Consider the following 25,907-nt stretch of genomic DNA (forward strand, 5'->3'; position numbering starts at 1 on the left):
CTTATGATCATAAACAAGCTTCTGTTCAAGTTTGGTAGAAATCTAGGATAGTTTAAGAAAGTTATTACAATTTAAAAAAAACTTTAACCACAGATTGAATGTAATGTTTCCTGGCAGAAAAACTAAGTCCATTTATAAGTAAAATGCCGAAAAACAGGATTTTTTTTAACAAATTTCCTTCTATAAACTTACTTTTGACCATAAACAAGCTTCTGTCCAAGTTTGGTACAAATCCAGGATAGTTTAAGAAAGTTATTAAAATTTCAAAAACTTTAACCACAGAGTGAATATTTGTGGACGCCGCCGACGACGACGCCAACGGAATGTAGGATCGCTATGTCTCACTTTTTCGACACATCACTTGACAAAAAAGTATAACCATGACAATGATATCAAGCACATTTTACATATGTCAGGCGGTACCTTTGTTAAATCAAGTATACTTTCTGATATACAAAGAGCTAATACTGCATCCGGAAAAACATCCAAATGTCTTGCATCCTGCAATATGTTTCGCAAACGTGACGAAAACCTTGTGCACAATAGAAACAAATTCAAGTTGAAATACACGAATTTTCCATTATGAAAATAACAAATTTATTTTCATATTTATTAAACAAACAAAAAAAACCAATTAATTGACATTTGGTTTGGTAAATGTTTATTGATTAAATATTTATTTGACATGTCTCAATGAGTATTTGTGGGAATCTAGGGGTATTTATTGAAATCAAATTTTATGTTTATTAATCCACATTCTGTTTGTAGTAATTTTGTTGTGTTGTCAAACCGATAAAGATTACATGCGTACCGCAAAAATCCAGCCTCTTTTAGAGAACGGTAAATCTGTAGAAGGTCCACATAGTTTCTTGTGGCAGCATTAAAAACATGGTACTCTATATTTAATTGTCGAATTCTTGATGCAAGATTATCACTCAGAATATTTCGAAGGACTTCCCATTCATACGACTCAATGTCTATTTTCAAGATATCCAAATGTCTCTGAAAGAGATTGAAACATTATGTTTTAGTTGAAACAAGATTAAAGACGTATGGCGCTCGCTTTAGTTCTTCATTTAGAAAAAAATGTCAATTAGTAAGAAACTGAACTTTTACTCCTTCAAACAACGTTGACTTAAGATTCATTTGGCTATTCTATGTATCTCCCTTACTACACAACAATTACATCTCCTTTGTACTAACAGGGGTGATCTGAGCCGGATCACCCCAACCAGATCACCCCAGTTTAAGTTTCTTTGTTATGCATGCTTTCCTTTGTTCTGTAACATTTTAGCGGGAATGTCAAATCCAGTATAAAACTTATAATTTTAAAATTATACGGAGAAGACTATCTATCAAAATTCTCGTAGAAAAAAATCCAGTGTATATGCTGGGATCCGAACTCAAGACCTTTAGCATATCAAGCCACGACACATACCACTCCACCAGGACGACTGGATACGAACTATCAGAAATTTAGCATACTTAGAGGAAGCAAGATTTTTTTTATAACTGGGGCAAGTTGGCAGACCTTTACTCAGTGTGGTTTAAACCCTTTTCGTTAAATAAATGAGTTGTCAGACTGATTGTTCAATTTCATTTTACACTTTTTTAAAGTTGGGCGAGTCGGTTACAAGAGTGGGGCGATTTTTTCATAAAGTGGCGATATAGTGTGGGCCGATTGGCGAGTGGGGCGAGTTGACATTGTTTGATATCTACTCATCGTGCTAGGGGGTCATAAAGGGTATACATCATAAAGTAATATATAAATAAAATTGAGAATGGAAATGGGGAATGTGCCAAAGAGACAACAACCCGACCATAGAAAAAAACAACAGCAGAAGGTCACCAACAGGTCTTCAATGTAGCGAGAAATTCCCGCACCCGGAAGCGTCCTTCAACTGGCCCCTAAACAAATATATACTAGTTCGGTGATAATGAACGCCATACTAATTTCCAAATTGTACACAAGAAACTAAAATTAAAATAAATTACAAGACTAACAAAGGCCAGAGGCTCCCGACTTGGGACAGGCGCAAAAATGCGGCGGGGTTAAACATGTTTGTGAGATCTCAACCCTCCCCCTATACCTCTAGCCAATGTAGAAAAGTAAACGCATAACAATACGCACATTAAAATTCAGTTCAAGAGAAGTCTGAGTCTGATGTCAGAAGATGTAACCAAAGAAAATAAACAAAATGACAATATTACATAAATAACAACAGACTACTAGCAGTTAACTGACTTGCCAGCTCCAGACTTCAATTAAACTGACTGAAAGATTATGATTTCATCATATGAACATCAGGCACAATCCTTCCCGTTAGGGGTTTAGTATCATACCATCATAACATATATGAGAGGGGTTTAGTATCATACCATCATAACATATATGAGAAGAACATAACCCGTGTCATGCCAACAACTGGTTTTTGAATAAATGTGTTTAGTTCCGATGCAAAGACCCTATAAGTGAATCAATATTAACGCCAAAATATGCAATCTTTAATGACCTGACAACAGAATCGTAACTATATCCCTTCTTAATAAGTCTATTCAAAGGTTTTGTTAGTTTTTGAGGTGAATACTGACACCTTTGTACTTTATAAAGAATATTTCCATAAAAAATTGGATGTGAAATACCTGAATGTATAAGAAGTCTGCATGTTGAGCTATATTTACGAATGATGTCCTTATACCGATGATAAAATTTAGTAAATGTTTTGACTAGTTTGTGATATCGAAAACCCTGGTGTAATAATTTTTCAGTAATACATAAATTTCTCTCGTTTAAATCTAAAACATTGTTACATACACGAGCGAATCGTACAAGTTGAGATATATTGAGTTGAGTTAATTGTACCAAGTGTGCTGGTAAGAAGAATAGACAATTTAGTAGTGGAACAATGGCTTGAAGACGAAATAAATCTATATTTGTAAGGTGTTGTGTAGCTTCGGAAGCCAGTACATAGTTGGGACTTTCATTGTATTTGGCTCTGCTTGTAAAGCGGTAGCTAAACGTTTATGTTTGTTACAGATATCGTTTAAAGTATATTATAATGGTTGTGTGGCGTTTTAAACTAGATTTTATGAATTGTAAATGGTTTTTCGTCTAATCTAAAACAGCTGGGATGTAAAATAGTTATCCCATTCGGACTTGGTGTTTCAGTGTACTAAGATCACCCTCTGGCCTCCGGCCATCGGGATGATCTTACACTGACACACCGCGTCCTTATGGGATAACTACTAATGAAAATACCCTAATTAAGTAGTAACAAGTGCAAGTGTGAGATACTGCTCACTGATATTACCCCCGCCCAAATATTTCGGTAAACAGTAAGTTGTTGAGTGATGAATCTGAAAACGCACCACACGGAATAGCCGACTTATATAAATCCTGAAACCACATTTTAGAAATCCTTGTATTGTAATTCCTGGGGAAGATTCGACGAAAATTTTCAACTTGGATATCATGTGTAAAATGATACAAGTGTTCGGTCAACAGGAAGTTGTTGAGTTATGAATCTGAAAAAAAATGCATCACACAGTAAAGCTGACTTATATAAACCCTGAAATCAAGTTTCAGAAATCCTTGTATTGTAGTTTCTGAGAAAAATGTGTGACGAAAATTGTCAACTTGGCTATCATGTGTAAAATGATACAAGTGTTCGGTTAACACGAAGTTGTTGAGTGATGAATCTGAAAACGCTTCACACGTTATAGCTGACTTATATAAACCCTAAAACTAAATTTCAGAAAGCCTTATGATATAATGAAAATTTTCAACTTGGCTATCATATGTAAAATGATACAAGTGTTTGGTAAACAGGAAGTTGTTGAGTGATGAATCTCAAAACGCATCACACGATATAGCTGACTTATATAAACCCTGAAACCAAATTTCAGAAATCCTTCTGGTGTAGTTCCTGCGAAAGATGTGACGAAAATGTTCATGGGATGGATGGACGAACAGACGTACGGACTGACGGATGATGAACTGACGGACGGACGGATGGATGGACGGACAGAAGGGAAACAGTATACCCCAACTTTTTTAAAGCAGGGGTATAATAAAATTTATATTATACGGTGAGTGTTTCTGGTGATCCTATTACTTACTGTATAAAGCGAGAAATCGCGTCACAAGAAAACTTTACAGTTTTTTAAGCATTTGCTGAACCATGTTAATGTGGATAAAGACATTGGACAGACGGAAACTACAGAACAACAGTCACGTGTAAAAGCTATGATTTTTCCAGGTCTTCTGACTTGTGAAATTTTATTTTTTTGTATGCCTTATCGGATAAGTACATCTTTGCTCTTTGTTTCACAGCCTATGACGTTTGGCACAGACGATACAAAAAAGACGATAATACAATGAACGGACAAAACAAATAACAAAACAAAAACACTTCATTTGGAGGACATGTTTTTAACAGACTGTCGGACTTCCAATGGGAACCAATTGTGCCCCTCTTCTTGCCGACTTGTTTCTTTATTATTATGAGGCTGACTTCATACGGGAACTTCTCAGGAAAAAAGAAAAGAAGTTTGCAATATCCTTTAACTTTACTTTCCGCTATAAAGATGATGTTCTCTCACTAAATAATTCAAAATTTGGTGACTATGTTGAACAAATCTATCCCATCGAACTAGAGATAAGGATACTACAGATACGATTAAGTCTGCCTCATATCTTGAATTACATCTAGAAATTGACAATGAGGGTCGATTGAAAACAAAACTTTACGACAAAAGAGATGATTTTAGCTCCCCAATTTTGAACTTTCCATTTCTATGTAGCAACATTCCAGCAGCGCCTGCATACGGAGTATATATCTCCCAATTGATACGATATTCCCGGGCTTGTATTTCTTATCATGATTTCCTTGATAGAGGGTTGCTGCTCACAAGGAAGCTATTCAACCAAGAGTTCCAAATGGTGTAGTTGAAATCATCCCTTCGTAAATTTTACGGACGCGATCACGAATTGGTTGACCGTTATGGAATAACCGTTTCACAGATGATATCGGATATGTTCCTAATGTCGTTACTATAATCCCCTTCCCTTTTCACGAATGTGACCTACCGAATTAGACTATTTACCGGATTTGTAATAACATAAGCAACACGACGTGTGCCACATGTGGAGCAGGATCTGCTTACCCCTCCGCAGCACCTGATATCACCCCCAGTTTTTGGTGGGGTTCGTGTTGCTTAGTCTTTAGTTTTCTATGTTGTGTCTTGTGTACTATTATTTGTCTGTTTGTCTTTTTCTTTTTTAGCCATGGCGTTGTCAGTTTATTTTCGATATATGAGTTTGACTGTCCCTCTGGTATCTTTCGTCCCTCTTTCACAGATAACGAAAGATTGAGAAACGGGCGCTCCAATGGCATCCAATTTGTCAACACTTATTTTCATGATACTTATTAATTAGAAATTTAAAAATCTGCATACTATGAATATAATACGAAAAACCATAAAAAGCTACATTTTGGTAATTTTTAATATCTAAGATTCTTTTATTCTTAGTTAATGCAAGACTGTGAGTATTTTTTATGCAATCATTTGTAATTTGTAATATCGACTCAATGTCTGTCAGGAGGACATATCATAAAGGAGATACGTGTACCAGTGAGTCTTTTGACTTCTTTATTCAGGCCTAAAATAGGCCAAAAGTCTATAAACACAACCATGCTTATAGGTAATTAGTATAATAATCTACTAAATATTTACAGAGGATGTTAGTATTCATAAAAGCTAAGCATTACGTGTTTTTTTTATTTAAATTTTAGACCGAGATGTCATAGTTAAAACAACAATTGTCTTTGTGGGGAGGATGTTTTCAAAATCCAACAAAATTCAAATTAATCAAATCACTATACGGAAGGTGAGTCCAACACCTACAAGTCATATAAAAAGGGGGTTCCAACCATATGTCCCCATACAATAGAATTAGTTGTAAAAAGAAGGAGGTTCAAATCCCCGAAACACCCTTAGATCCACCACTGATAAGAATGAATTTAATTATAATGGTTAGATTGTCCAGTTGTATGCAAGAAGATTTAAAAAAATAAAACAAGTAGCTAAAGAACATTCAGGCCAACTGATAGAAAACTTAAATTATTATAAACTTTTCTTAGTTTTAACCTTGAAATATTTTACAACTTACATCCTCATGGCCTAACGATTCCATTATCTGACGCAGTGTTGGTACTTACATCCTCATGACCTAACGATTCCATTATCTGACGCAGTGTTCGTACTTACATCCTCATGACCTAACGATTCCATTATCTGACGCAGTGTTCGTACTTACATTCTCATGACCTAACGATTCCATTATCTGACGCAGTGTTCGTACTTGCATCCTCATGACTTAACGATTCCATTATCTGACACAGTGTTCGTACTTACATCCTCATGACCTAACGATTCCATTATCTGACGCAGTGTTCGTACTTACATCCTCATGACCTAACGATTCCATTATCTGACGCAGTGTTCGTACTTACATCCTCGTGACCTAACGATTCCATTATCTGACGCAGTGTTCGTACTTACATCCTCATGACCTAACGATTCCATTATCTGACGCAGTGTTCGTACTTACATCCTCATGACCTAACGATGCAATTATCTGACGCAGTGTTTGTATTTACATCCTCATGACCTACCGATTCCATTATCTGACGCAGTGTTCGTACTTACATCCTCGTGACCTAACGATGCAATTATCTGACGCAGTGTTCGTACTTACATCCTCGTGACCTAACGATTCCATTATCTGACGCAGTGTTCGTACTTACATCCTCATGACCTAACGATTCCATTAGAAGACGCAGTGTTCGTACTTACATCCTCATGACCTCACGATTCCATTATCTGACGCAGTGTTCGTACTTACATCCTCGTGACCTAACGATTCCATTACTTGACGCAGTGTTCGTACTTACATCCTCATGACCTCACGATTCCATTATCTGACGCAGTGTTCGTACTTACATCCTCATGACCTAACGATTCCATTATCTGACGCAGTGTTGGTACTTACATCCTCATGACCTAACGATTCCATTATCTGACGCAGTGTTCGTACTTACATCCTCGTGACCTAACGATTCCATTATCTGACGCAGTGTTCGTACTTACATCCTCGTGACCTAACGATTCCATTATCTGACGCAGTGTTCGTACTTGCATCCTCATGACTTAACGATTCCATTATCTGACACAGTGTTCGTACTTACATCCTCATGACCTAACGATTCCATTATCTGACGCAGTGTTCGTACTTACATCCTAATGACCTAACGATTCCATTATATGACGCAGTGTTCGTACTTACATCCTCATGACCTAACGATTCCATTATATGACGCAGTGTTCGTACAAACATCCTCATGACCTAACGATTCCATTATATGACGCAGTGTTCGTACTTACATCCTCATGACCTAACGATTCCATTATCTGACGCAGTGTTCGTACTTACATCCTCATGACCTAACGATGCAATTATCTGACGCAGTGTTCGTATTTACATCCTCATGACCTACCGATTCCATTATCTGACGCAGTGTTCGTACTTACATCCTCGTGACCTAACGATGCAATTATCTGACGCAGTGTTCGTACTTACATCCTCGTGACCTAACGATTCCATTATCTGACGCAGTGTTCGTACTTACATCCTCATGACCTAACGATTCCATTAGAAGACTCCGTGTTCGTACTTACATCCTCATGACCTCACGATTCCATTATCTGACGCAGTGTTCGTACTTACATCCTCGTGACCTAACGATTCCATTACCTGACGCAGTGTTCGTACTTACATCCTCATGACCTCACGATTCCAATATCTGACGCAGTGTTCGTACTTACATCCTCATGACCTAACGATTCCATTATCTGACGCAGTGTTCGTACTTACATCCTCATGACCTAACGATTCCATTATCTGACGCAGTGTTCGTACTTACATCCTCATGACCTCACGATTCCATTATCTGACGCAGTGTTCGTACTTACATCCTCATGACCTAACGATTCCATTATCTGACGCAGTGTTCGTACTTACATCCTCATGACCTAACGATTCCATTATCTGACGCAGTGTTCGTACTTACATCCTCATGACCTAACGATGCAATTATCTGACGCAGTGTTCGTACTTACATCCTCATGACCTAACGATTCCATTATCTGACGCAGTGTTCGTACTTACATCCTCATGACCTAACGATGCAATTATCTGACGCAGTGTTCGTATTTACATCCTCATGACCTCACGATTCCATTATCTGACGCAGTGTTCGTACTTACATCCTCATGACCTAACGATTCCATTATCTGACGCAGTGTTCGTACTTACATCCTCATGACCTAACGATTCCATTATCTGACGCAGTGTTCGTACTTACATCCTCATGACCTAACGATTCCATTATCTGACGCAGTGTTCGTACTTACATCCTCATGACCTAACGATGCAATTATCTGACGCAGTGTTCGTATTTACATCCTCATGACCTACCGATTCCATTATCAGACGCAGTGTTCGTACTTACATCCTCGTGACCTCACGATTCCATTATCTGACGCAGTGTTCGTACTTACATCCTCATGACCTAACGATTCCATTAGAAGACGCAGTGTTCGTACTTACATCCTCATGACCTCACGATTCCAATATCTGACGCAGTGTTCGTACTTACATCCTCGTGACCTAACGATTCCATTACCTGACGCAGTGTTCGTACTTACATCCTCATGACCTCACGATTCCATTATCTGACGCAGTGTTCGTACTTACATCCTCATGACCTAACGATTCCATTATCTGACGCAGTGTTCGTACTTACATCCTCATGACCTAACGATTCCATTATCTGACGCAGTGTTCGTACTTACATCCTCATGACCTAACGATTCCATTATCTGACGCAGTGTTCGTACTTACATCCTCATGACCTAACGATTCCATTATCTGACGCAGTGTTCGTACTTTCCACATCTTCTTTGGATTTTTTTTCGTATATTGATCCATTCTTGGAATAACAGCATCATTAGATTTCCCTCCTATACCAATTGGATAAAAATGAACTCCTGATTTTCGAATATGTTTTTCTGTAATTCCCATGCTGCAATAGAAAAATCAACGGTATGCGTATCTATTTTCTCTTTTGTATTTTCACATTCCTAAAGAGAACGCCATTAGATTTGAAATACTCTACCGTCATAAGTAGGGAATAACGTAAGGGACTAAGAAAGCAAACTGATTATAACTTGTTCTTCGTACAAACAATTGACTGGGAAAATGTAAGGGACTAAGAAAGCAAACTGATTATAACTTGTTCTTCGTTCAAACAATTGACTGGGAATAACGTAAGAGACTAAGAAAGCAAACTGATTATAACATGTTCTTCGTATACACAATTGACTGAGAATAACGTAAGAGACTAAGAAAGCAAACTGATTTTAACTTGTTCTTCGTATAAACAATTGACTGGGAATAACGTAAGGGACTAAGAAAGCAAACTGATTATAACATGTTCTTCGTATAAACAATTGACTCGGAATAACGTAAGGGACTAAGAAAGCAAACTGATTATAACTTGTTCTTCGTATAAACAAATGACTGGGAATACCGTTAGGGACTAAGAAAGCAAACTGATTTTAACTTGTTCTTCGTACAAACAATTGACTGGGAATAACGTAAGGGACTAAGAAAGCAAACTGATTATAACTTGTTCTTCGTATAAAAAATTGACTGGGAATAACGTAAGGGACTAAGAAAGCAAACTGATTATAACTTGTTCTTCGTACAAACAATTGACTGGGAATAACGTACGGGACTAAGAAAACAAACTGATTTAACATGTTCTTCGTACAAACAATTGACTGGGAAAACGTAAGGGTCTAAGAAAGCAAACTGATTATAACATGTTCTTCGTATAAACAAATGACTGAGAATAACGTAAGAGACTAAGAAAGCAAACTGATTTAACTTGTTCTTCGTACAAACAATTGACTGGGAAAAACGTAAGGGACTAAGGAAGCAAACTGATTTTAACATGTTCTTCGTATAAACAATTGACTCGAAATAACGTAAGAGACTAAGAAAGCAAACTGATTTAACTTGTTCTTCGTACAAACAATTGACTGGGAAAAACGTAAGGGACTAAGGAAGCAAACTGATTTTAACATGTTCTTCGTATAAACAATTGACTCGAAATAACGTAAGAGACTAAGAAAGCAAACTGATTTAACTTGTTCTTCGTACAAACAATTGACTGGGAAAAACGTAAGGGACTAAGGAAGCAAACTGATTTTAACATGTTCTTCGTATAAACAATTGACTCGAAATAACGTAAGGGACTAAGAAAGCAAACTGATTTAATTTGTTCTTCGTACAAACAATTGACTGGGAAAAACGTAAGGGACTAAGAAAGCAAACTGATTATAACTTGTTCTTCGTACAAACAATTGACTGGGAAAAAAGGTAGGGGACTAAGGAAGCAAACTGATTTTAACTTGTTCTTCGTATAAACAATTGACTGGAATAACGTAAGGGACTAAGAAAGCAAACTGATTTTAACTAGTTCTTCGTACAAAAAATTGACTGAGAATAATGTAAGGGACTAAGAAAGCAAACTGATTATAACTTGTTCTTCGTACAAACAATTGACTGGGAAAAACGTAAGGGACTAAGGAAGCAAACTGATTTTAACTTGTTCTTCGTATACACAAATGACTGGGAATAACGTAAGGGACAAAGAAAGCAAACTGATTTTAACTAGTTCTTCGTACAAAAAATTGACTGAGAATAATGTAAGGGACTAAGAAAGCAAACTGATTATAACATGTTCTTCGTACAAACAATTGACTGAGAATAACGTAAGAGACTAAGAAAGCAAACTGATTTTAACATGTTCTTCGTACAAACAATTGACTGGGAATACCGTTAGGGACTAAGAAAGCAAACTGATTTTAACTTGTTCTTCGTATGAAAAATTGACTGGGAATAACGTAAGGGACTAAGAAAGCAAACTGATTTAACATGTTCTTCGTACAAACAATTGACTGGAATAACGTAAGGGACAAAGAAAGCAAACTGATTATAACATGTTCTTCGTATACACAATTGACTGAGAATAACGTAAGAGACTAAGAAAGCAAACTGATTTTAACTTGTTCTTCGTACAAACAATTTACTGGGAATAACGTAAGGGACTAAGAAAGCAAACTGATTATAACATGTTCTTCGTACAAACAATTGACTGGAATAACGTAAGGGACTAAGAAAGAAAACTGATTATAACATGTTCTTCGTATACACAATTGACTGAGAATAACGTAAGAGACTAAGAAAGCAAACTGATTTTAACTTGTTCTTCGTACAAACAATTGACTGGGAAAATGTAGGGGACTAAGAAAGCAAACTGATTATAACATGTTCTTCGTACAAACAATTGACTGGGAATAACGTAAGGGACTAAGAAAGCAAACTGATTATAACATGTTCTTCGTACAAACAATTGACTGAGAATAACGTAAGAGACTAAGAAAGCAAACTGATTTTAACTTGTTCTTCGTACAAACAATTGACTGGGAATAACGTAAGAGACTAAGAAAGCAAACTGATTTTAACTTGTTCTTCGTACAAACAATTGACTGGGAATAACGTAAGGGACTAACAAAGCAAACTGATTATAACATGTTCTTCGTATACACAATTGACTGAGAATAACGTTGGAGACTAACAAAGCAAACTGATTTTAACTTGTTCTTCGTACAAACAATTGACTGGGAAAATGTAAGGGACTAAGAAAGCAAACTGATTATAACATGTTCTTCGTATACACAATTGACTGAGAATAACGTAAGAGACTAAGAAAGCAAACTGATTTTAACTTGTTCTTCGTACAAACAATTGACTGGGAATAACGTAAAAGACTAAGAAAGCAAAGTGATTTTAACATGTTCTTCGTACAAACAATTGACTGGGAAAACGTAAGGGTCTAAGAAAGCAAACTGATTATAACATGTTCTTCGTATAAAAAATTGACTGGGAATAACGTAAGGGACTAAGAAAGCAAACTGATTATAACATGTTCTTCGTACAAACAATTGACTGGGAAAACGTAAGGGTCTAAGAAAGCAAACTGATTATAACATGTTCTTCGTACAAACAATTGACTGGGAAAACGTAAGGGACTAAGGAAGCAAACTGATTTAACATGTTCTTCGTACAAACAATTGACTGGGAAAACGTAAGGGTCTAAGAAAGCAAACTGATTATAACATGTTCTTCGTACAAACAATTGACTGGGAAAACGTAAGGGTCTAAGAAAGCAAACTGATTATAACATGTTCTTCGTACAAACAATTGACTGGGAATAACGTAAGGGACTAAGAAAGCAAACTGATTATAACATGTTCTTCGTATACACAATTGACTCGAAATAACGTAAGGGACTAAGAAAGCAAACTGATTTAACATGTTCTTCGTACAAACAATTGACTGGGAATAATGTAAGGGACTAAGAAAGCAAACTGATTATAACATGTTCTTCGTATACACAATTGAGTGAGAATAACGTAAGGGACTAAGAAAGCAAACTGATTATAACTTGTTCTTCGTATACACAATTGACTGAGAATAACGTAAGGGACTAAGAAAGCAAACTGATTATAACTTGTTCTTCGTACAAACAATTGACTGGAAATAACGTAAGGGACTAAGAAAGCAAACTGATTATAACATGTTCTTCGTATACACAATTGACTGAGAATAACGTAAGGGACTAAGAAAGCAAACTGATTATAACTTGTTCTTCGTACAAACAATTGACTGGGAATAACGTAAGGGACTAAGAAAGCAAACTGATTTAACGTGTTCTTCGTACAAACAATTGACTGGGAAAAACATAAGGGACTAAGGAAGCAAACTGATTTTAACTTGTTCTTCGTATAAACAATTGACTGGAATAACGTAAGGGACTAAGAAAGCAAACTGATTTTAACTTGTTCTTCGTACAAACAATTGACTGGGAATAACGTAAGGGACTAAGAAAGCAAACTGATTTAACATGTTCTTCGTACAAACAATTGACTCGAAATAACGTAAGGGACTAAGAAAGCAAACTGATTATAACTTGTTCTTCGTACAAACAATTGACTGGGAAAAACGTAAGGGACTAAGGAAGCAGACTGATTTTAACATGTTCTTCGTATAAACAATTGACTCGAAATAACGTAAGGGACTAAGAAAGCAAACTGATTATAACTTGTTCTTCGTACAAACAATTGACTGGGAAAAACGTAAGGGACTAAGGAAGCAAACTGATTTTAACATGTTCTTCGTATAAACAATTGACTGGGAATAACGTAAGGGACTAAGAAAGCAAACTGATTTTAACATGTTCTTCGTATAAACAATTGACTGGGAATAACGTAATGGACTAAGGAAGCAAACTGATTTTAACATGTTCTTCGTATAAACAATTGACTCGAAATAACGTAAGGGACTAAGAAAGCAAACTGATTATAACTTGTTCTTCGTACAAACAATTGACTGGGAATAACGTAAAAGACTAAGAAAGCAAAGTGATTTTAACATGTTCTTCGTACAAACAATTGACTGGGAAAACGTAAGGGTCTAAGAAAGCAAACTGATTTTAACTTGTTCTTCGTATAAAAAATTGACTGGGAATAACGTAAGGGACTAAGAAAGCAAACTGATTATAACATGTTCTTCGTACAAACAATTGACTGGGAAAACGTAAGGGTCTAAGAAAGCAAACTGATTATAACATGTTCTTCGTACAAACAATTGACTGGGAAAACGTAAGGGTCTAAGAAAGCAAACTGATTATAACATGTTTTTCGTATAAACAATTGACTCGAAATAACGTAAGGGACTAAGAAAGCAAACTGATTATAACTTGTTCTTCGTACAAACAATTGACTGGGAAAAACGTAAGGGACTAAGGAAGCAAACTGATTTTAACATGTTCTTCGTATACACAATTGACTCGAAGTAACGTAAGGGACTAAGAAAGCAAACTGATTTAACTTGTTCTTCGTACAAACAATTGACTGGGAAAAACGTAAGGCACTAAGAAAGCAAACTGATTTAACTTGTTCTTCGTACAAACAATTGACTGGGAAAAACGTAAGGGACTAAGGAAGCAAACTGATTTTAACTTGTTCTTCGTATAAACAATTGACTGGAATAACGTAAGGGACTAAGAAAGCAAACTGATTTTAACTAGTTCTTCGTACAAAAAATTGACTGAGAATAATGTAAGGGACTAAGAAAGCAAACTGATTTAACTTGTTCTTCGTACAAACAATTGACTGGGAAAAACGTAAGGGACTCAGGAAGCAAACTGATTTTAACTTGTTCTTCGTATAAACAATTGACTGGAATAACGTAAGGGACTAAGAAAGCAAACTGATTTTAACTAGTTCTTCGTACAAAAAATTGACTGAGAATAATGTAAGGGACTAAGAAAGCAAACTGATTATAACTTGTTCTTCGTACAAACAATTGACTGGGAAAAACGTAAGGGACTAAGGAAGCAAACTGATTTTAACTTGTTCTTCGTACACACAAATGACTGGGAATAACGTAAGGGACAAAGAAAGCAAACTGATTTTAACTAGTTCTTCGTACAAAAAATTGACTGAGAATAATGTAAGGGACTAAGAAAGCAAACTGATTTAACTTGTTCTTCGTACAAACAATTGACTGAGAATAACGTAAGAGACTAAGAAAGCAAACTGATTTAACTTGTTCTTCGTACAAACAATTGACTGGGAAAAACGTAAGGGACTAAGGAAGCAAACTGATTTTAACATGTTCTTCGTATAAACAATTGACTCGAAATAACGTAAGAGACTAAGAAAGCAAACTGATTTAACTTGTTCTTCGTACAAACAATTGACTGGGAAAAACGTAAGGGACTAAGGAAGCAAACTGATTTTAACATGTTCTTCGTATAAACAATTGACTCGAAATAACGTAAGGGACTAAGAAAGCAAACTGATTTAACTTGTTCTTCGTACAAACAATTGACTGGGAAAAACGTAAGGGACTAAGAAAGCAAACTGATTTAACTTGTTCTTGTACAAACAATTGACTGGGAAAAACGTAAGGGACTAAGGAAGCAAACTGATTTTAACTTGTTCTTCGTATAAACAATTGACTGAAATAACGTATGGGACTAAGAAAGCAAACTGATTTTAACTAGTTCTTAGTACAAAAAATTGACTGGGAATAACGTAAAGGACTAAGAAAGCAAACTGATTATAACATGTTCTTCGTACAAACAATTGACTGGGAAAACGTAAGGGACTAAGAAAGCAAACTGATTATAACATGTTCTTCGTATAAATAATTGACTGAGAATAACGTAAGAGACTAAGAAAGCAAACTGATTTAACTTGTTCTTCGTACAAACAATTGACTGGGGAAAACGTAAGGGACTAAGGAAGCAAACTGATTATAACATGTTCTTCGTATAAACAATTGACTGGAATAACGTAAGGGACTAAGAAAGCAAACTGATTATAACATGTTCTTCGTATACACAATTGACTGAGAATAACGTAAGAGACTAAGAAAGCAAACTGATTTTAACTTGTTCTTCGTACAAACAATTGACTGGGAAAATGTAAGGGACTAAGAAAGCAAACTGATTATAACATGTTCTTCGTATACACAATTGACTGAGAATAACGTAAGAGACTAAGAAAGCAAACTGATTTTAACTTGTTCTTCGTACAAACAATTGACTGGGAAAATGTAAGGGACTAAGAAAGCAAACTGATTATAACATGTTCTTCGTATACACAATTGACTGAGAATAACGTAAGAGACTAAGAAAGCAAACTGATTTTAACTTGTTCTTCGTACAAACAATTGACTGGGAATAACGTAAGGGACTAAGAAAGCAAACTGATTTTAACATGTTCTTCGTACAAACAATTGACTGGGAAAACGTAAGGGACTAAGAAAGCAAACTGATTATAACATGTTCTTCGTATAAACAATTGACTGGGAATAACGTAAGGGACTAAGAAAGCAAACTGATTATAACATGTTCTTCGTACAAACAATTGACTGAGAATAACGTAAGAGACTAAGAAAGCAAACTGATTTAACATGTTCTTCGTACAAACAATTGACTGGGAATAACGTAAGGGACTAAGAGAGCAAACTGATTATAACTTGTTCTTCGTACAAACAATTGACAGGGAATAACGTAAGGGACTAAGAAAGCAAACTGATTATAACTTGTTCTTCGTACAAACAATTGACTGGGAATAACGTAAGGGACTAAGAGAGCAAACTGATTATAACTTGTTCTTCGTACAAACAATTGACAGGGAATAACGTAAGGGACTAAGAAAGCAAACTGATTTTAACTTGTTCTTCGTACAAACAATTGACTGGGAATAACGTAAGGGACTAAGAAAACAAACTGATTATAACTTGTTCTTCGTACAAACAATTGACTGGGAATAACGTAAGGGACTAAGAAAGCAAACTGATTATAACTTGTTCTTCGTACAAACAATTGACTGGGAATAACGTAAGGGACTAAGAAAGCAAACTGATTTTAACTTGTTCTTCGTACAAACAATTGACTGGGAAAATGTAAGGGACTAAGAAAGCAAACTGATTATAACATGTTCTTCGTATACACAATTGACTGAGAATAACGTAAGAGACTAAGAAAGCAAACTGATTATAACATGTTCTTCGTACAAACAATTGACTGGGAATAACGTAAGAGACTAAGAAAGCAAACTGATTTAACTTGTTCTTCGTACAAACAATTGACTGGGAAAAACGTAAGGGACTAAGGAAGCAAACTGATTTTAACATGTTCTTCGTATAAACAATTGACTCGAAATAACGTAAGAGACTAAGAAAGCAAACTGATTTAACTTGTTCTTCGTACAAACAATTGACTGGGAAAAACGTAAGGGACTAAGGAAGCAAACTGATTTTAACATGTTCTTCGTATAAACAATTGACTCGAAATAACGTAAGGGACTAAGAAAGCAAACTGATTTAACTTGTTCTTCGTACAAACAATTGACTGGGAAAAACGTAAGGGACTAAGAAAGCAAACTGATTTAACTTGTTCTTGTACAAACAATTGACTGGGAAAAACGTAAGGGACTAAGGAAGCAAACTGATTTTAACTTGTTCTTCGTATAAACAATTGACTGAAATAACGTATGGGACTAAGAAAGCAAACTGATTTTAACTAGTTCTTAGTACAAAAAATTGACTGGGAATAACGTAAAGGACTAAGAAAGCAAACTGATTATAACATGTTCTTCGTACAAACAATTGACTGGGAAAACGTAAGGGACTAAGAAAGCAAACTGATTATAACATGTTCTTCGTATAAATAATTGACTGAGAATAACGTAAGAGACTAAGAAAGCAAACTGATTTAACTTGTTCTTCGTACAAACAATTGACTGGGGAAAACGTAAGGGACTAAGGAAGCAAACTGATTATAACATGTTCTTCGTATAAACAATTGACTGGAATAACGTAAGGGACTAAGAAAGCAAACTGATTATAACATGTTCTTCGTATACACAATTGACTGAGAATAACGTTAGAGACTAAGAAAGCAAACTGATTTTAACTTGTTCTTCGTACAAACAATTGACTGGGAAAATGTAAGGGACTAAGAAAGCAAACTGATTATAACATGTTCTTCGTATACACAATTGACTGAGAATAACGTAAGAGACTAAGAAAGCAAACTGATTTTAACTTGTTCTTCGTACAAACAATTGACTGGGAAAATGTAAGGGACTAAGAAAGCAAACTGATTATAACATGTTCTTCGTATACACAATTGACTGAGAATAACGTAAGAGACTAAGAAAGCAAACTGATTTTAACTTGTTCTTCGTACAAACAATTGACTGGGAATAACGTAAGGGACTAAGAAAGCAAACTGATTTTAACATGTTCTTCGTACAAACAATTGACTGGGAAAACGTAAGGGACTAAGAAAGCAAACTGATTATAACATGTTCTTCGTATAAACAATTGACTGGGAATAACGTAAGAGACTAAGAAAGCAAACTGATTATAACATGTTCTTCGTACAAACAATTGACTGAGAATAACGTAAGAGACTAAGAAAGCAAACTGATTTAACATGTTCTTCGTACAAACAATTGACTGGGAATAACGTAAGGGACTAAGAGAGCAAACTGATTATAACTTGTTCTTCGTACAAACAATTGACAGGGAATAACGTAAGGGACTAAGAAAGCAAACTGATTATAACTTGTTCTTCGTACAAACAATTGACTGGGAATAACGTAAGGGACTAAGAGAGCAAACTGATTATAACTTGTTCTTCGTACAAACAATTGACAGGGAATAACGTAAGGGACTAAGAAAGCAAACTGATTTTAACTTGTTCTTCGTACAAACAAATGGCTGGGAATAACGTAAGGGACTAAGAAAACAAACTGATTATAACTTGTTCTTCGTACAAACAATTGACTGGGAATAACGTAAGGGACTAAGAAAGCAAACTGATTATAACTTGTTCTTCGTACAAACAATTGACTGGGAATAACGTAAGGGACTAAGAAAGCAAACTGATTTTAACTTGTTCTTCGTACAAACAATTGACTGGGAAAATGTAAGGGACTAAGAAAGCAAACTGATTATAACATGTTCTTCGTATACACAATTGACTGAGAATAACGTAAGAGACTAAGAAAGCAAACTGATTATAACATGTTCTTCGTACAAACAATTGACTGGGAATAACGTAAGGGACTAAGAAAGCAAACTGATTATAACATGTTCTTCGTACAAACAATTGACTGGGAATAACGTAAGGGACTAAGAGAGCAAACTGATTATAACTTGTTCTTCGTACAAACAATTGACTGGAATAACGTAAGGGACTAAGAGAGCAAACTGATTTTAACTTGTTCTTCGTACAAACAATTGACTGGAATAACGTAAGGGACAAAGAAAGCAAACTGATTTAACATGTTCTTCGTACAAACAAATGACTGGAATAACGTAACGGACAAAGAAAGCAAACTGATTATAACTTGTTCTTCGTACAAACAATTGACTGGGAATAATGTAAGGGACAAAGAAAGCAAACTGATTATAACATGTTCTTCGTATACACAATTGACTGAGAATAACGTTAGGGACTAAGAAAGCAAACTGATTTTAACTTGTTCTTCGTACAAACAATTGACTGGGAATAATGTAAGGGACTAAGAAAGCAAACTGATTATAACTTGTTCTTCGTACAAACAAATGACTGGGAATCACGTAAGGGACTAAGAAAGCAAACTGATTATAACTTGTTCTTCGTACAAACAATTGACTGGGAATAACGGAAGGGACTAAGAAAGCAAACTGATTATAACTTGTTCTTCGTACAAACAATTGACTGGAATAACGTAAGGGACTAAGAAAGCAAACTGATTATAACATGTTCTTCGTACAAACAATTGACTGGGAATAACGTAAGGGACTAAGAAAGCAAACTGATTATAACTTGTTCTTCGTACAAACAATTGACTGAGAATAACGTAAGGGACTAAGAAAGCAAACTGATTTTAACATGTTCTTCGTACAAACAATTGACTGGGAATAACGTAAAGGACTAAGAAAGCAAACTGATTTTAACTTGTTCTTCGTACAAACAATTGACTGAGAATAACGTAAGGGACAAAGAAAGCAAACTGATTATAACATGTTCTTCGTATACACAATTGACTGAGAATAACGTAAGAGACTAAGAAAGCAAACTGATTTTAACTTGTTCTTCGTACAAACAATTGACTGGGAATAACGTAAGGGACTAAGAAAGCAAACTGATTATAACATGTTCTTCGTATACACAATTGACTGAGAATAACGTAAGAGACTAAGAAAGCAAACTGATTTTAACTTGTTCTTCGTATAAACAATTGACTGGGAATAACGTAAGGGACTAAGAAAGCAAACTGATTTAACATTCTATTCGTATACACAATTGACTGGGAATAACGTAAAGGACTAAGAAAGCAAACTGATTATAACATGTTCTTCGTACAAACAATTGACTCGGAAAACGTAAGGGACTAAGAACGCAAACTGATTTTAACTTGTTCTTCGTACAAACAATTGACTGGGAAAATGTAAGGGACTAAGAAAGCAAACTGATTATAACATGTTCTGCGTATACACAATTGACTGAGAGTAACGTAAGAGACTAAGAAAGCAAACTGATTTTAACTTGTTCTTCGTACAAAAAATTGACTGGGAATAACGTAAGGGACTAAGAAAGCAAACTGATTTTGACTAGTTCTTCGTACAAAAAATTGACTGGGAATAACGTAAGGGACTAAGAGAGCAAACTGATTTAACATGTTATTCGTATAAACAATTGACTGGAATAACGTAAGGGACTAAGAAAGCAAACTGATTTAACATGTTATTCGTATAAACAATTGACTGTAATAACGTAAGGGACTAAGAAAGCAAACTGATTATAACTTGTTCTTCGTACAAACAATTGACTGGGAATAACGTAAGGGACTAAGAAAGCAAACTGATTATAACTTGTTCTTCGTACAAACAATTGACTGGGAATAACGTAAGGGACTAAGAAAGCAAACTGATTATAACATGTTCTTCGTACAAACAATTGACTGGGAATAACGTAAGAGACTAAGGAAGCAAACTGATTTTAACTTGTTCTTCGTATAAAAAATTGACTGGGAATAACGTAAGGGACTAAGAAAGCAAACTGATTTAACATGTTCTTCGTACAAACAATTGACTGGAATAACGTAAGGGACAAAGAAAGCAAACTGATTATAACTTGTTCTTCGTACAAACAATTGACTGGGAATAACGTAAGGGACTAAGAGAGCAAACTGATTTTAACTTGTTCTCCGTACAAACAATTGACTGGGAATAACGTAAGGGACAAAGAAAGCAAACTGATTTAACATGTTCTTCGTACAAACAATTGACTGGAATAACGTAAGGGACTAAGAAAGCTAACTGATTATAACTTGTTCTTCTTACAAACAATTGACTGGAATAACGTAAGGGACTAAGAAAGCAAACTGATTATAACATGTTCTTCGTACAAACAATTGACTGGAATAACGTAAGGGACTAAGAAAGCTAACTGATTTAACATGTTCTTCGTATAAACAATTGACTGGGAAAATGTAAGGGACTAAGAAAGCAAACTGATTATAACATGTTCTTCGTACAAACAATTGACTGGAATAACATAAGGGACAAAGAAAGCAAACTGATTATAACATGTTCTTCGTATACACAATTGACTGAGAATAACGTAAGGGACTAAGAAAGCAAACTGATTATAACTTGTTCTTCGTACAAACAATTGACTGGGAATAACGTAAGGGACTAAGAAAGCAAACTGATTATAACGTGTTCTTCGTACAAACAATGGACTGGGAATAACGTAAGGGACTAAGAAAGCAAACTGATTTTAACTTGTTCTTCGTACAAACAATTGACTGGAATAACGTAAGGGACTAAGAAAGCAAACTGATTTTAACATGTTCTGATTTCCTCAGAAGGTAAAAAAGTCGTCCATTTTCCATGTGTTGAAAAGTTGATGCGGACGGTGTCACAGAAATTAAAGGTAGTCTATAAATACGGTGATTTAAGAAATCGGTCCAGTTCAATTTGTTCCGGATAAATATGAAAACATGTAATAAACATTGAATGTGGAACAGAATACTTACGTTATTCCAGTCAATTGTTTGTACGAAGAATAAGTTAAAATGAGTTTGCTTTCGTAGTCCCTAACGTTATTCCCAGTCAATTTTTTGTACGAAGAACAAGTTAAATCAGTGTGCTTTCTTAGTCCCTTACGTTATTCCAGTCAAATGTTTGTACGAAGAACATGTTATAATCAGTTTGCTTTCTTAGTCCCGTACGTTATTCCCTGTCAATTGTTTGTACGAAGAACAAGTTATAATCAGTTTGCTTTCTTAGTCCCGTACGTTATTCCCTGTCAATTGTTTGTACGAAGAACATGTTATAATCAGTTTGCTTTCTTAGTCCCTTACGTTATTCCAGTCAAATGTTTGTACGAAGAACATGTTATAATCAGTTTGCTTTCTTAGTCCCTTACGTTATTCCCAGTCCATTGTTTGTACGAAGAACACGTTATAATCAGTTTGCTTTCTTAGTCCCTTACGTTTTTCCAGTCAATTGTTTGTACGAAGAACACGTTATAATCAGTTTGCTTTCTTAGTCCCCTACGTTATTCCCAGTCAATTGTGTATACGAAGAACAACCATTATTTCTAGTTTATCCTGCACAATTACGATCACCAAGACGCTTTAATGATTATCCCTCTTGATGCCGCTAATTTATAATTTAATATGTGTTTTAATTTTTGGTGTGCAAGATATTTGACGTCACGCAATAATTTACATTGAAGATCTTTTTTTAGAATAGTTTAACATGTGCCATTTAGGGGCCTTTCATAGCTTACTATGTGGTATGTATTGTACTCATTGTTGAAGGCCGTACGTTGACCTATAGTTGTTAATTTCTGTGAAATTTGGTCTCTTGTGAGGAGTTGTCTCATTGGCATTTCTGACCACATCTTTCTTATTCTTATATGGAAATACAAATGACTTATGTGGTGTTGAAGATTTGCAAATACACATGTAGTGTACTGAAAATACGTATGCGTAGTGTTAAAGATTTACATACCAAAAACACCCACATGTATAGTGTTGAAGATGGACTTAAAGTAACATATGTAAACATATACATGTGTATGTACATACATTTTCAAGTTTAAATACACATGTGTAATGTTGAAGATGTATCTACTGTAAATGCACATGTGTAGTGTTGAAGATCTATAGCCCTGGGCGGATACGGGATTCGAGGAAAATGGGGATGGGGACCTTATAGTAGAAATTACGATTATATGCGCAATACGTATATACACAAAAATCATGGTTACATACCTTGGGTCGAATGAATGAACTTCACAACCAAGGCTAGCCATTTCGTCATCAAATCGAAAATCGTAATCTATTCTGAAAAATACGAAATTCTTGATTTATGTATGGAACAATAAGAGAGTTGTTAGCTGTTATTAAGAATCTAATATCAAAGCCTGTGAAATTATAATGCTCTTGCAAAACATTAAAAAGATAAAATAAAGTGTATATTTAAAGTGACAAGGAATTAATAACATTTATTACCATTGGAATTTGGATCTAATATTTCAGATTCTTTAAACACACGCATGCGGTTTTGAGTTTTTTTTTTTTAGCTTTTGTTCAATATAATATAGACACGTGTAACATGTGATCCGAGTTTGTCGTCTACATACTGCATAATGGTGAACTTTTTTTCCTCGAGAGCAGCTCAGTAGTCAGTGCATCGGTACTTACATGATTCATAACACTTCAGAGTTCTTCCTTTTAATAATTATCAGTTAATACATTAAGAATTAAATTAGATACTTATGTAGAAAACGCGAAATAGGACGTTAAAATTTGACGTTTTTTTCATTGCAAGAAACAACGTCATAGAGATTTTATGTCACTACCAAGTTGCGTTAGTTGATGCTTTCCATTTATTTCCAAGCTGAGAGTGGATTTTTCAAAATTCTGATTTAACCCGTCGATGAAGTTTTTTTTTATTGTTGTCCCAAATACAACTGATTTAATTTGAAAAACTTTGGTCCTGTATTTCTTGATCTTATAAATCAATTTAAAAGTAATGGAAATGAGAGTTAGTATGCATTATAATGTATTAACAAGAAAATCACCATGTATATATGTAACAAAAAATTTGTTCCGGCGTGACATTTGTTCCGGTGGAACAAATTTCATAGGAAATAAGTTCCACTGGAACTTATGTCACAGAAAATATGTTCCAGCACTATAAAATTTGTTCTGGAACTAATTTTTTAACCAAGTCTGAAATAAGTTCCGGAACAAAAATCACAGCACCATCAATTTTGTTCCAATATTAAAATTAAAAAAAAAAAAGTGAAATAAGTTCTTGTGATATTAGTTTTAAACGAAGGTATTTTATAGAAATCAATGAAAATGTTCTGCTCAAACCTATTTCACAGAAAATAAGTTCTGTGCTTGCATGGGGTACATTTGCAATTGAAGGAATGACTTTAGCATGAAGATCAGAAATAAAAGCGATGATAATGTATCTATGTTTGATCGTTTATGTGGTATTCAACCTCCATGTTTCCTGATGATCTGTCATGGGTGTTCTAATCATACATGTACTTAGCTATGGTCATTGCACAGTTTTTAAAGAGCGTGCATTTTGTTTTTTTTTATGTCTTTTAATATAATTGATCAGCCACTTTGTCCTTTTCAAAAAAGTACAAATATTCATCTTCAACTATAATACTTTTTTTGGAATGACTTTTATTATTATTTCTTATTCTACTCTTTCCTGGCTCATAAGTGCCATTTTTAGTATTATTACTTGAGCATGTTATTAAACTTTTGCTTTACTCCACATGATCCAATTGGATGTTTATACTTTTTATTTATTACATTATCAATATAATACATGTTTTTTATAATGACTTTAAACTCACTGATGACAAGTGCTCAGTATATAGGAAAACTTGTTTAACCAGTGGAACATATTTCACAGACAAGGAACTTATTTCACCAGGTGAGGAACAAATTTCACAAATCAAGAACTTATTTCACCAGGTGAGGAACAAATCTCACAAACATGGAACTTATTTCACTAGGTAAGGAACAAATTTCACCAACCCAGAACTTATTTCACCAAGTAAAGTGTGGAACTTATTTCATAGAGATGGAACAAATTATATAGAAATTGTCTGTGAAAAAAGTTCTCCCAGAACATATTTCCTGTGAAATTAGTTCCACTGGAACTTTTTTCACAGGAACAAATTTTGGCTCACATATACACGTACACAACGTAAAATTAATACTTACCCAAAGGAATACACCAAACATGGCTTTCGTACTTTGAACGGGAAGGAATTGCAGTCATACCAGTTTCCCCTATTTTTTAAATTTCGGCATCTGTATTCAATTCCACCTACTTGAAGTAAATCTCTGAAACAGATAAAGACTTATATGGCAAGCCGTTCTCGTCAAAACTATGTTTAGAACCATTTTTCGAAAAATTTACACACTGAGAATTACAACAAAGCACACTGAGATTTAAAAACTTCAATAAGCACACTGAGAATTGAAAATTACACATTGAGAATTGAAAATTACACACTGAGAATTAAAAATTACACACTGAGATTTCATAAAGACGCACTGAGATTACAAAAATGAAAAATGCACACTGAGAATTGAATATTACACACTGAGAATTGAAAATTACACACTGAGAATTGAATATTACACACTGAGAATTGAAAATTACACACTGAGATTTCAAAAAGACACACTGAGAATAAATATACTGAAAACACACACTGAGAATTTGAAATTACACACTGAGAATTTAAAATTACACACTGAGATTTGTGCGCACTTTTTATGCGCACAAATCTAATTAGCATACTTAATCTGAATCTATTACAAGCTTAAAACAACAAGGGGACAGAACTCGTTAGTCCTTCGATTTGGTTCCAAATTATTAATAAAAAAAACTTTAAAAATACAAGAACAAGAAAAATACCCACTTACTCTTATTACAAAATATAACCAAATGGTGAAAAACTTTATTAAAATTATAAGAAAACATTGGAACAATCTGTAAAAGAATGCAGTGAAATTTTTACCCAAGTGTCTATTATAGCATATAAACGTAACAAAAATATAAAAGATTAACTAGCGAAATCAAGGAA

General features: G+C 34.9%; 1 protein-coding gene across 1 annotated transcript; it reads right to left on the bottom strand.

Moving 5' to 3' along the window:
* Positions 1-644: 644 nt before the first annotated feature.
* Positions 645-25,152, bottom strand: LOC143084887 (putative methyltransferase-like protein 24). Its single transcript, XM_076260944.1, has 4 exons — positions 25,036-25,152; positions 23,053-23,124; positions 8,966-9,146; positions 645-1,002 (listed from the first exon to the last, which is right to left on the bottom strand). The coding sequence occupies exons 2-4, from the start codon at positions 23,091-23,093 to the stop codon at positions 712-714; spliced, it is 513 nt and encodes a 170-aa protein (XP_076117059.1). The 5' UTR covers positions 23,094-23,124; positions 25,036-25,152; the 3' UTR covers positions 645-711.
* Between the last annotated feature and the right edge of the window lie 755 nt (positions 25,153-25,907).

Source organism: Mytilus galloprovincialis, chromosome 8 (assembly GCF_965363235.1).
Source record: "Mytilus galloprovincialis chromosome 8, xbMytGall1.hap1.1, whole genome shotgun sequence".
NCBI lineage: Eukaryota > Metazoa > Mollusca > Bivalvia > Mytilida > Mytilidae > Mytilus > Mytilus galloprovincialis.

Excerpts from the sequence above, each read along its gene's own strand:
- LOC143084887 (XM_076260944.1), bottom strand. The coding sequence starts at position 23,093 with ATGGCTAGCCTTGGTTGTGAAGTTCATTCATTCGACCCAAG. Across the intron at positions 9,147-23,052 it reads GTTCATTCATTCGACCCAAG|CATGGGAATTACAGAAAAAC; the intron begins GTATGTAACCAT and ends TTTCTATTGCAG. Across the intron at positions 1,003-8,965 it reads AATCGTTAGGTCATGAGGAT|AGACATTTGGATATCTTGAA; the intron begins GTAAGTACGAAC and ends AATCTCTTTCAG.